This window comes from Olea europaea, unplaced genomic scaffold (genome assembly GCF_002742605.1).
Source record: "Olea europaea var. sylvestris unplaced genomic scaffold, O_europaea_v1 scaffold769, whole genome shotgun sequence".
Lineage (NCBI taxonomy): Eukaryota > Viridiplantae > Streptophyta > Magnoliopsida > Lamiales > Oleaceae > Olea > Olea europaea.
The window spans coordinates 314,735-327,552 of NW_019266107.1; the positions used below are offsets into that span (position 1 = coordinate 314,735).

The following is a 12,818-nucleotide window of genomic DNA, read 5'->3' on the forward strand; positions in this document are numbered from 1 at the left end:
ACGAAAATAAAAAATACTTCTATTTCAACATTTTTCACATGAAAAATTATCCCAATTAATCACAATAATTTATAATTTTCAAGAAAATAATTTTTAAGCAATTCAATTTCTTAGAATTCGTTTTCAATTTTATTTTTACAATCAAACGAATCCATAAAGTTGAAGAAAGTGGACTTCAATGGTCCCTTGACTTTTGATTCATGAAACCCGTTAGTTCCTAAAATAAATTCCGTAAAAAATTGCGACTGGTCGTCCTGACTTGGACAATGGATTGATGACATGACATTTCATTTGATATTACTTTGAAACCAAATATGATAATAATAATTATGTGGTCTACTTTGTAAATGTAAAAAATGAATTGCATCCTCAGGGCCCTTCATGGATCTTCGCGCTTAGAAGCGATTATTATTATTATTATTATTATTATTTATTTTTTCCCCATCCAATTCCTAAAAAGTTAGAATTTTTCCTTAATTTCTTCCTCTTCTGTAGACTTGCTTTATTAGTTTTTTTTTTAAGTCTTTTATTTGACTTTAACATATTATTATTTAAAAAAAAAACTTTCATTTGACTTTAATTTAAAATTTTAAAATATTTTATCTGTACGAAAGTTAAAAAATTACTTTATCTAAATAGTTAAATAAGATTTAAATTTTGGCGTTATCTATATTATGTAATTATGATCTTAAGATTCATTTTATTACAAATTGATTTGTCTAGTTGAAAAATTAAAACTATGAAAAATATTCTAATTTTTGCATTTTGAAAACTAGAAAATTGTATAATTAACTAACGGTAGGAGTTATCAAGTAAATATTGTATTTTATAATTTTAAATGTTTTGATGCATATTATTTTAAATATTAAATAATTTTTAAAATGACTACAAATTTAAAATAATATTATAAATAAGATTTTTTATTTTTTATTTTATTTTTTACACTTAAACCTCGCCTGAACTCACTTAGAGCCTGAAGCTTCAATTCTACACCCAGTCACGTTTTAAGCTTTTTAGACATTGAAAATAATGTAAGAGGATGCCACGTTTTCAATTTATTGTCTAGGTAGGATGTCAGTTAGATGTGTGATTTTGGAAGAGTGAATCTGTTTTCGAGTTGCTATAAAGATTAGATTGGAATGTTCTATGTCTCCCTTGTGACCCATAGGGTGAGGTTGGATTGGGGTTGGGGTGAGTGTGGAAGGTGAATTTTATTTTATTTTCTAGTTTATTTTTGTTATTTTGAATTATTAATTACATTTTGGGCCCATTTGCACATTTCGAAAATTTTTGACTCTTGCTGCCAAGAGAGAGAGAGAGAGAGAGAGGGGTATTTTCACTACGTTCTTGAAAGGTAGAGGACGAATGTGTCAAATTTCCTCTTTCTTAAGTTCTTTCCTTTTATCCCTACTGTTGGCTTCTACCACTTTCATTGTTTATTCAAACGAGCACTTTTATGTTATAATTATATTACCATCACAAAATTTATTAAGTACACCACAATTTTTAGGTAATTATATTTACACTACAATTTTTATTTCTTAAAACACATTTTAATTAGACTTAAGGCTCTTAACTTTGCTCATTATAACACTTACATCCCTAACAATTTTTAATGTCATTCATATTCTCGAACTTTCTTTTAGTTAACAAATTATGTATTTTATCAGTTTAATATTCAAAAGTTCGTTGAAATGACGTAAAATAATTTATTTTTCCATCATATTTAAAAAAAAAAAGTTGGACTTTTTTCCCCTCATCTCAAAGAATAAAAACAAATATTTTATATAAATCATCATTAAAGATGAGACATACTAATTAATGAAAAGTTGAAGAATAAAAATTTCGACATAAAAAAGTTAGATGATACTGCAATGAACAAAGTTTAAGGAACTTAATTGCAATTAAAATGTAATGTATCAACTAAAAATTGAGTTGGGAATATAATCACCCTTAATTTTTTTCTTATTTACTTAAATAACCTTAAGTAAAATTACATAATTAGGATTAATATACTTTTAATTAATCACAATACAAATATAAACCTAATTCCTTCTTCTTTATCTTCCAAAAACTGGTAGGTAATAACATCCAAATTTTTTTTCAGCTTGAAGGTCATAGTTTGTAGGTGTCGTTGCACACAAAATTCAAGGATTGGAGTTTGACATGGTCCATAGCTGAAATTAGAAATCAAGTTTATTGACAAAGAAATACAGACTCATTTATTTGAAATCAAGTTTTCCTCCTTTTTATCTTCCCCTTCTTCGAAAAAATAATTAAAATAGTATCGATGAGAAGAAAACCTTACCCATTTCTCTTGATAATGTGGATGAGAAAAAATAAAATAAAATAAAATTTATAAAGCACATCTAGTAACGCCTAATCGTGCATTAAGCAGTCAACTTGACAATGAACCGTTTAATTTCGTGTTTATTGTCAAGGTGCTACATTGTGTTCATGATTCACGGCTATGTGCGCTTTTTAGAATAATGGCATAATGTCACACTAATGTTTTATTTAGGGGCTGTCTAGTAAAAATTATTGACTGATTTTGAGCAAATTTCCGATTGTTATCCGCCGTGCACATGGGTCCCATGTTGCAGCAATGTTTGAAAATCAAAAAGTGAAATACCTAAGTTGCCCATCAATCATAAGAAATGAATTAACTATTAGGGGCAAAACATGATCATTCTACAATAAATTAGTCCAACATTGCAGCTATGATATTTGGTTTCTGCCATAAATGATTTGTCTTCATGAAAAGCAAACGGTAAAAATTTCACTGGAAATTTGAGTAAAATCTCCTCCAGATAAGCGCTTAATATTAGTACCTGCTGGCTAGCATCTACACTAACACGTGGGTATCTTGAGCAAACTAAATTTAAACTTTCTTGTAAATAAATAAATTCATTAAAGTACAGTTACGAAACATGAACTCTGGTAAGGATAAATTACTTTCTGTGTACACTTTCCCATGATAAAAAAGAGTCATCAATTTTTTCCTACATATTCATCTGTCATGTGAATTTTGTAATCTTCCTATGCACTTCATTAAATTTTATTCCATTTTTTTTTTTGTCTTTGAGGAGATCTTCTTTGTGTAAAGAAAATTACAGAAGAAAAATTTAGAAAATATACGATCAAAATGACCTTAGATAATCCTTGATAAGTTTGAAGACGACGCCGGCGTATGAAGCCCCTTCCAATTTTTCAAAAACAATCCCATCCATACGGGCCTGAATTCCACTCGAAGATGCCATGACTTCTACCAACTCTTTAACTGCAGTATCAGCTTCAACTATGGAGTTCCCTAAGCCACTTAAGAGCCCGAATAGAGATGAAGAAGGCCTCGACAGCTCAACAAGCGTGACCTGGTATTTTAGAAAACATTAGAAATGCCAAAAGTCAGAAAAACTCAGGGCCATGGGGACAGGGGACACAGTACGTTAAGAGTAAACATTATTTATGCTTGACAAAGAGTTTCAATAGTAAAGAGAGTTCTTTTACATACGACATTACAAGAAATGACAGCATAATACTTATGTCCAAAAGTCAAAAAACTGTTAGTCCCATAACTTATATTGTTTTTTCATTTTGGTCACCAAATCTCCTTCTGTTCTAAGTTAGTTGCTGAACTTTCAACTCTACTTCAGGTTTAGGCATTCGTCAACATCCATTTGCCGATCAACAGCGATGATTATGTGACATGAAAATATGTTTGTGCATTATCTTTGTCGTCCAACTAGGCAAAAACACGTATTGTTGGATAAGTCAAGCTTTCTTTTTCCCTTTTTTATTAAATAGAAGTGCAAGAACAACTTGCCTAACAATACGTGTCATTACATAGCTGGACGATAATTTTGAAATAGATGTTCTACAAATTGATAATTGCCGAGGCTTACAAATATAAAATTAGTAGTTAATATCCAAAATAAATTACTTTGACCGTGGTAGTATCCAACTTTCACTCGTAATAACATCAGTTAGAACCAAAAAATAAAAATAAAAATAAAATCAATAGAATATTTCCTATATACCATAATGTTGAATCACTTCCTTTAAAAATTAAGCTGTTAGAAATATTTAAATAGACAAATTAGGGCCCATTTGATGTAGATATTTTGATAATAGATTTTGGGAAAATTGATATTTTTGAAGAACGTATGTTTAAAACGTAGGAAAAGATTTTTGGTCCACATGCAAAATTATGTTATTGGGAGAATGTGGAGTTGAAAATGAGTTTTAAAGATTCTATATCAAAAAGGGGGGCAATTTCATTCTGTCATCAACTCGTACTATATCACCTCTTATTGGAACTCATTTCCAAAACTAGTCCATCAAATTTTCAAATTGATGAGATGCAAAATCTTGTTAATTTTGGAACATTCCATGTAAATAGCTGGTTCGACATCATGGAAATTTCTAGGATCTCATGCATTCAGATCACAATCCAAAGATTAAATAGTGAGAGAACTCTACAAATCTATAACAAACACAAGACTATTAAACAGACCTGTTTATCCACTGGTATATTAGCCTTTTGTTTCGCAATTGCTACTGCTCGAGAGAGTCCCCCAATAGCATCAACAAGACCTCGTGTAGCTGCATCACTACCCGTCCAAACTCTTCCTTGAGCTACTTCTTCCATGCTCTCCACCTGTACCATGATCATCAAATTTCAATTAAGTTACCAATAAAGTTGTTGACATCCCTACATGAAATGTATAATTCATTCAAAAATCATACAGTCATTGATCTAGAAAAGGCAGCCTTGTCTCGGAAATTTTTATATACATACTGTGCTGACTTCGCGAAGAGTTCTGCTTCATCTGCTCTGCAAATCATAAAAACGAGCATGTTGTAAGTAATAATCTGTAGAAACAGATATCCTATGCAAAACCACCAATCAAGGAATAACTAGGCCTTGAATCTCATATATTTACCAAATGTCTTATTTCTTGTTAACACCTAAGCATTGAAATCCCATGTGATTTTCTATGTTCCCATACAAGTTATCAGGCATAAATTGAAATGTGTTGAAATAACGGATAAGAGAATTTTAAACGAGTCAAAGTAGAAAGGACCATTCAGAACACACTTTCAATTCCTAGTGTTTACAATAGTTAAATAGCCACATTACCGTAAGTGAAAACTCGAAAACTCCATTTTTGGATGAGAAATAGTAGAGAGAATTGTAGAGAGAGGGAGGAGGAGCAGGAAATGGCAAAGAAGCGATAGAGATAAGCTGGAAAAGCATATAGAGTTTGGGAAAGGTATACAAAAGATATTATTAAAGCTGCAGCTTTCATTTGATTAAACAATGATACATTGATTGCAAGCTATCTTAATCAGTTTTTCAGTCTGTATTTCTGCCATTCAGTGTCTAATTTTTGTTGTTTCTGATGTTTTCTAGTTAGGAGCAGTTCTGTAAGAAAAAAATGATTTTCTCAAGGGTGGAGCAGTAACTATATAGGTCCTGTTTGAGCTCCATTCTACAAAAAATCATTTTTTTAGCAAAGTCATTTTCAATCCCACATTCTCGTAATAAATTAATTTTACATATAAACCAAAATTTTTTCCCTATTTTTTAACAGCACATTTTCTAAAAAATCACTACTACAAAACCTATTTTCTCAAATAATGGGGCACAAATACACCAATAGATTCTACCGTAAGGGTAGCAACGGGCCCGGGCTAGCTAGTGACCACATTTAGATGAGGCCAAGGCCAAGTTAAGCTTGGTGTTTAGCTTGATGAGCTGAGCTGAACTGAGTGTGTCTTGGGCTTTACAGGGCAGCTGCAGGCTGTGGGCTTTTTAATGTCATAGTTAATTTATAAATTTCTGTAAAGCAGGGTCTAGCCCCTTGGTCACTGAGCCAGCCCAAACTTGGTACGTTGAACGATGGGCTGAGCCAGTCTCGTCCAACCAGATGTACCCAGCTTGGATGGCAACGGCCAAGCTGAGCCATTTTGCCACCCCTAGTTTTAGCATGTTCAGAACTATGGCAGTGAATTTAGTTTGTTCCCAAGTTCAAAGATGTATTTATGAGTGTGGATGCTTTTTGGAGCCATATGGATTCTTAACAGTGTTTCAATTTGGCTGATAATCAAGTTAACCAAAATTCAACATGTGCTTACTTCATATGAATGTATCCCGTCGGATTCTAGGACTGATTCCTAGAGCTTTTTCTTCTACCTTCGTTCTAACTACAATCTTATATGTCATTCCAATCTTCAAAGTACTTCTGGTATCATATGATTAAAAGCATCTTTATCCAAAAATTAATGCATATTTACAAACAACAATGAACCAAAAAATGGGCAGTTTAGTTCCTCATACTTCAAGAACATGCTTTTGAGTTACCTTATCACATAGTCACTTTATAGTACATATTTTTTGCAAGTCAAAGCTTTAAGTACCTGAATGGCCTCTGTTCAGCAGCAGTCAGCTCCGCATATCTTCCCCTTGATATTATCTCCTTATTGAAGCCGATTTTTTCATATAGCTTCTCCAAATTAAGCTTTCCTATGTAAAAATAACAAAATATCAATTTTTATTATAACCCAGAACAAAGTTTGTCGTGTCGATCCATTACCATCCAAAAAGGTTCTCCCGCATAGATTAAAGAATTACAGCTACATTTATGGAGCTTATACAAACTTCAGACAGTTTAGACAAAAGAAACATAATAAGAAAGAATAAGAACTGGGAAGGAATTTAAGCAGCATAAAAGAGGTGAGTGGAAATGGAAAAATGGAAGACAAAACAACTTAGAAGCGAGAAAACATAGCTAGTCCCCACAAACTTCACTGCTCGATGATATAAGAGAACAAAGATGACATGGAACAAAAAATAAGAAAGAACAACATATGCTCTTCCCCAACTAATGGTCCAAATTCTCATGCAAATAACTGAAATAATGTTGATGCATTTATTTAAGCATAGTTATTAATCGCTCAAATGTTCTTGTAGCAAAATCATGTCAATGTGGAACTGTCAAGTAGTTATTCATTATCCAAAAATTATATTTTAACTCTCAAGTGTTTTGCACATGGAGACAAAAGTAAAAGAAAATTTAGAAGCAATTATTTTAAGATGCCAAGTTTGGTAACCAAAGGGACATGCCATAAGTCTCAATGTTCAAAGTGAAATAATGCGCCACCAACTTCGTCATAATGAAGTACACTTTATATTCTACACGAAAGATCAATACAAGATAATGTATTCAGTAAAGAACAAGGCAGGAACATTCTATAAATTTCAGGAGAAATTATTTAGCCTCTGTTTGGCCCCCATTTTGTGTAAATGAAAATGTGTGGAATAATGTTTTTTAAAAAAAATGAGTGGTTGAAAAAGAAAGAAAAGTTTTCAATTTACGTGTAATATTATTTTATGGAAGATTGTGTGGTTGAAAATATGAGAGAGAAAAATGGAATATAATGGAATGAAAATTAATGGGGGTCAAACGGGGGCTTAATTTTAACACCAACTTGCTAAAATTCAGCACTCTAAAAAATTCATTTTGAAAAAATTATAGGTATTTTAGCAGTCAAAATATCAACGCTAGTTAATGATCCAAGATAAAAATTAAGGATCCAGATAAACTTCGAGCTTTTCTAGATGTGCCTCACTATACTTTGCTGTTAGGAGCTTCTCTGGTGCAATTTTAGAAAATATGGTTCATGCTATACTAGGACAGCAGCATCTTAAGGTATCTACGTATGCTGCAAATTTAACAGGTACAATGTTCCTTCAACTTGATTGTTATTATGTCAATTTCAAATTTAAAATTCTCAAGTTTCAACTCATACTCATGTCATGTGACTGCACCCAATAGCTTTTACTGGTTCCAGGACATCAGTTGAAATTTTGAATTTCTTCAAAAGAAACAAAATTTTAGGCAGCTCTCACTTGCTTGCGTCCAACTTCCTTCAACTGCAAAAAATTTCTTGCAAGAATTTAAAGTATAGTCGCCAGGTCTCACCTGTCACAACTCCAATTGAACCTGTTAACGTAAGATTCTCAGCTACTATAGCATGAGCAGCCATTGCCATGTAGTATCCTCCACTAGCAGCAACATCAGCCATTGATGCAATCACAGGTTTAGAGGCCGCCAATAGTTTGATTTCCCTCCACATTCTTCAAAACACAATAACAACACTAATCAATGAACAATCAAACATTTTCCTGTCCATAGGAATCCTATTACTTTGAACACTTAATATAATATTTCTTTTTCTTACTTCATCCTACGATCAATTTAAACATGAAATGCAGATTAAAATCATGCGACATGCAAAAACATTCATAAAACCTACGAATTGTGGACTTTAGCTTACAGATAAGCATTTTTTTTCCTTATTTTTTATGCATATTGACAAAAATACTGCTACTGCATCAAATTTTAACTGTTCGTCCAGATTTTGCCCATTATTATAAATAAAAATAATTTATAACTTATAAGAGACATCTTCACCATCCATGCCATTTCTGTAAGGAATGGACATTCTATTTATTAGTTCGATTTGATAGAACTACACAGATGATTCTGTTTTTCTGTTTATATAGGATAATTTTTGAACAAATAAATATAGATTCTTGACTGTGCTCCTAGTGTTTAACAGGGCTCAATGACACGGCTGAAGTTTCCAAGATGTTTGGTGCTAATTTGAAGGATTATTGACTACCATATCTTATGAAACTATTATTGTTAACATATATTTTATTTCCTTGTTTAGAAGATTAGAATATATTTAAGTTTGGTAGGTAGGATCATTGATATTTTATTTCTGTCCCATAAATAATTGTACTCGGTTAAGACTTCATAAAAGTTTTCTTCATCCCTTTTACTGTGGTCTTCTTCCTCTATCACTCTCTGCATTATGGTATCAGAGCTAAGGGATATTTGAGCAGGTGGAATGGACAAAATGGCCATGACTGGTGCACACAGGGCCGAGGATTCAGGGTCTCAACTGGGACTGCTGAATCGTTCCCTACGAGTGCACCCATTATACCTACTCAGAATCCTATGACCACTCTCTTTGAAAACTCTTCTCTTCAGATTACTACCACTTGGCAGAATGGAAATAATTTCCTTCAATGGTCCAGATCTACACTGATGGTAATCCGTGGCTGTGGACGACTTGGTTATGTGACTGAAGTCTGGAACCACGGTTAAGCTAGCTGAAAATGATCCAACATATACAACCTGGGATACACAAAATTCTATGGTGATGGCCTGGATAGTTAACTCAATTGAAGATGATATTAAGGAACCATACTTATATTACTCTACAGCAAAGGAACTTTGGGATGCCCTCAATGTTGCCTTCTCTGACCTGGAGAATTCTGCCCAGCTATTTGCACAGCTATCTGAACAAATTTCCACTCTAAATGAGCGAATGGAAGAATTCACATCAAGAATTGAAGAGATAAACTCTAAGCTTTCAAATCAAAAAGTGTCTACTAGTCAGCAAAATTTAGTTGAAGCCTGCAATGGCACTCCTCTATTCATGTCTGGTGTAGGAAATGGCCAATTGACCGGTTCCCTTCTTCCCCATTCCTCGTCTTCTCCCCAATTACTCAGGGAGTCTCCAATAATGGAAGAGGTAACTTGAGAATTTAACACCGTTTAGTTTCTGACATTCGAATGGAGTAGTTCTGGCCACATACGTTTATTCATGTGTTCAATATTTATAACTTAAATTGTGTTTATAAAACTCATGCAATGAGTGTTTATAAGTTATTATAAGTTGTGGGTCCTAAGGAATTTGTGGGTAGTAATTGTGAATCCTACGAATTGTGTGGATAAAAAGTATATTTAACAACCTTAAATTTTACCAAATATGGATGAAATATTAGTTTCTGCAAATGCTTTCGACTTTCAATGTATTCTAATATCTGTCGCCGAAAGCAGGTATTACTCATTGCTCGGGGACAGCGTCAAGTTATGCATCAAATAGATAATCTTAGCAACATCCTACATGACTATTTCGGAGAGAGGTCTCAACAAGGACGAGAAGGGAGAGCTATGGGTGTTCAGTCGATTGGAGTTCCTCTACTTGTTTCTTTGGCTATTGGTGGCATAGGTATCTTCTTGTTCAAATCTGTGTCATCTCAGAAGTGATCAAACTGGAGGGAGTTGAAATAGGGTGTAGAATAAAGAAGAAATCTGAACTGTTAAAGATATCTATAAATTATGTTGGATTTCTTTCTTCTTTTTGCCCTTTTGTCTACTTATTTTGAATGCTTATGGTGAGAAATGTTGTGACACACTCAACTCCCCAGAACACTCCCACACTCCATCCAACCCCACCTAAAGAAATAGAAGATTAATAAGTTTTGGTCACATGAAATCCCAAATTATTAGAGGATGTTTGGAGAGGATTGAAATTAATTTTTTTAGTAGATTGTGACAGAAGTTTTTAAAATGTGGTCGAACATTTGTGAATCCATAAAAGATGTGATTAATATTAATTGTTTGACTTTAACTTTGACTTAAATTTAGATTAAAATCAAATTTTAATTCGAATCAAACATGCTTTTAAAAAGGTTCAGGATGCTAAGATATCTATACATTTAGGCTATGTTTGATTGCATCCCAATTTCATGAAAAATGGAAATCAAATTCCATCTTTTCAATTTTTTGTTGTTTGATTGGCAAAATTTTTCCTAGAATTCAAATTCCACATTTTATGCAATCTAAGCTAACTTTCATATTTTCCTTGAATTCCAATTCTCACTGAATGGTGAGAATTGGAATTTTCGATCACTGTAGAACTTTTTTTTTATTATTATTTTATTTTTGGTAATGAAAACAAATTATAAAAATTATTGTAAAAAAATATTTCCATTTAAAAGACAATTTTCGTGTAAAACAAAGTCAAACGAATATCAAAAGATAGATGATTTTCTTAATTTTTTTTTTGGGTGTGTTGGCAAGGACAACAAATTTCATTTCTAATACCAGTAAAATCTATTCCTTTAATTGACAATTTTCATGTAAAACAAAACCAAACGAAAATAAAAAATACTTCTATTTCAACATTTTTCACATGAAAAATTATCCCAATTAATCACAATAATTTATAATTTTCAAGAAAATAATTTTTAAGCAATTCAATTTCTTAGAATTCGTTTTCAATTTTATTTTTACAATCAAACGAATCCATAAAGTTGAAGAAAGTGGACTTCAATGGTCCCTTGACTTTTGATTCATGAAACCCGTTAGTTCCTAAAATAAATTCCGTAAAAAATTGCGACTGGTCGTCCTGACTTGGACAATGGATTGATGACATGACATTTCATTTGATATTACTTTGAAACCAAATATGATAATAATAATTATGTGGTCTACTTTGTAAATGTAAAAAATGAATTGCATCCTCAGGGCCCTTCATGGATCTTCGCGCTTAGAAGCGATTATTATTATTATTATTATTATTTATTTTTTTCCCATCCAATTCCTAAAAAGTTGGAATTTTTCCTTAATTTCTTCCTCTTCTGTAGACTTGCTTTATTAGTTTTTTTTTTTAAGTCTTTTATTTGACTTTAACATATTATTATTTAAAAAAAAAACTTTCATTTGACTTTAATTTAAAATTTTAAAATATTTTATCTGTACGAAAGTTAAAAAATTACTTTATCTAAATAGTTAAATAAGATTTAAATTTTGGCGTTATCTGTATTATGTAATTATGATCTTAAGATTCATTTTATTACAAATTGATTTGTCTAGTTGAAAAATTAAAACTATGAAAAATATTCTAATTTTTGCATTTTGAAAACTAGAAAATTGTATAATTAACTAACGGTAGGAGTTTGACATGGTCCATAGCTGAAATTAGAAATCAAGTTTATTGACAAAGAAATACAGACTCATTTATTTGAAATCAAGTTTTCCTCCTTTTTATCTTCCCCTTCTTCGAAAAAATAATTAAAATAGTATCGATGAGAAGAAAACCTTACCCATTTCTCTTGATAATGTAGATGAGAAAAAATAAAATAAAATAAAATAAAATAAAATAAAATTTATAAAGCACATCTAGTAACGCCTAATCGTGCATTAAGCAGTCAACTTGACAATGAACCGTTTAATTTCGTGTTTATTGTCGAGGTGCTACATTGTGTTCATGATTCGCGGCTATGTGCGCTTTTTAGAATAATGGCATAACGTCACACTAAAGTTTTATTTAGGGGCTGTCTAGTAGAAATTATTGGCTGATTTTGATCAAATTTCCGATTGTTATCCGCCGTGCACATGGGTCCCATGTTGTAGCAATGTTTGAAAATCAAAAAGTGAAATACCTAAGTTGCCCATCAATCATAAAAAATGAATTAACTATTAAGGGCAAAACATGATCATTCTACAATAAATTGGTCCAACATTGCAGCTACGATATTTGGTTTCTGCCATAATGATTTGTCTTCATGAAAAGCAACGGTAAAAATTTCACTGGAAATTTGAGTAAAATCTCCTTCAGATAAGCGCTTAATATTAGTACCTGCTGGCTAGCATCTACACTAACATGTGGGTATCTTGAGCAAACTAAATTTAAACTTTCTTGTAAATAAATAAATTCATTAAAGTACAGTTACGAAACATGAACTCTGGTAAGGATAAATTACTTTCTGTGTACACTTTCCCATGATAAAAAAGAGTCATCAATTTTCTCCTACATATTCATCTGTCATGTGAATTTTGTAATCTTCCTATACACTTCATTAAATTTTACTCCATTTTTTTTTTTGTCTTTGAGGAGATCTTCTTTGTGTAAAGAAAATTACAGAAGAAAAATTTAGAAAATATACGATCAAA

General features: G+C 31.9%; 2 protein-coding genes across 2 annotated transcripts in view; one reads left to right on the forward strand and one right to left on the reverse strand.

Annotated features, from left to right (window-relative positions):
• Window positions 1-2,921: 2,921 nt before the first annotated feature.
• The window catches only part of LOC111391244 (serine protease SPPA, chloroplastic-like), a 51,269-nt gene continuing 41,372 nt past the window's right edge, over window positions 2,922-12,818 (reverse strand). Inside the window, exons 7-11 of the mRNA XM_023016412.1 lie at window positions 7,986-8,140; window positions 6,421-6,526; window positions 4,747-4,834; window positions 4,514-4,657; window positions 2,922-3,371 (exon numbers count right to left, since the gene is read on the reverse strand). Coding sequence (XP_022872180.1) covers window positions 3,141-3,371; window positions 4,514-4,657; window positions 4,747-4,834; window positions 6,421-6,526; window positions 7,986-8,140 — 724 coding nt within the window. The 3' untranslated portion in view covers window positions 2,922-3,140. The remainder of the gene's footprint in view (window positions 3,372-4,513; window positions 4,658-4,746; window positions 4,835-6,420; window positions 6,527-7,985; window positions 8,141-12,818) is intronic.
• Window positions 9,365-10,222, forward strand: LOC111391240. The gene is made up of 2 exons (XM_023016408.1): window positions 9,365-9,609; window positions 9,918-10,222. The coding sequence occupies exons 1-2, from the start codon at window positions 9,403-9,405 to the stop codon at window positions 10,125-10,127; spliced, it is 417 nt and encodes a 138-aa protein (XP_022872176.1). The 5' UTR covers window positions 9,365-9,402; the 3' UTR covers window positions 10,128-10,222.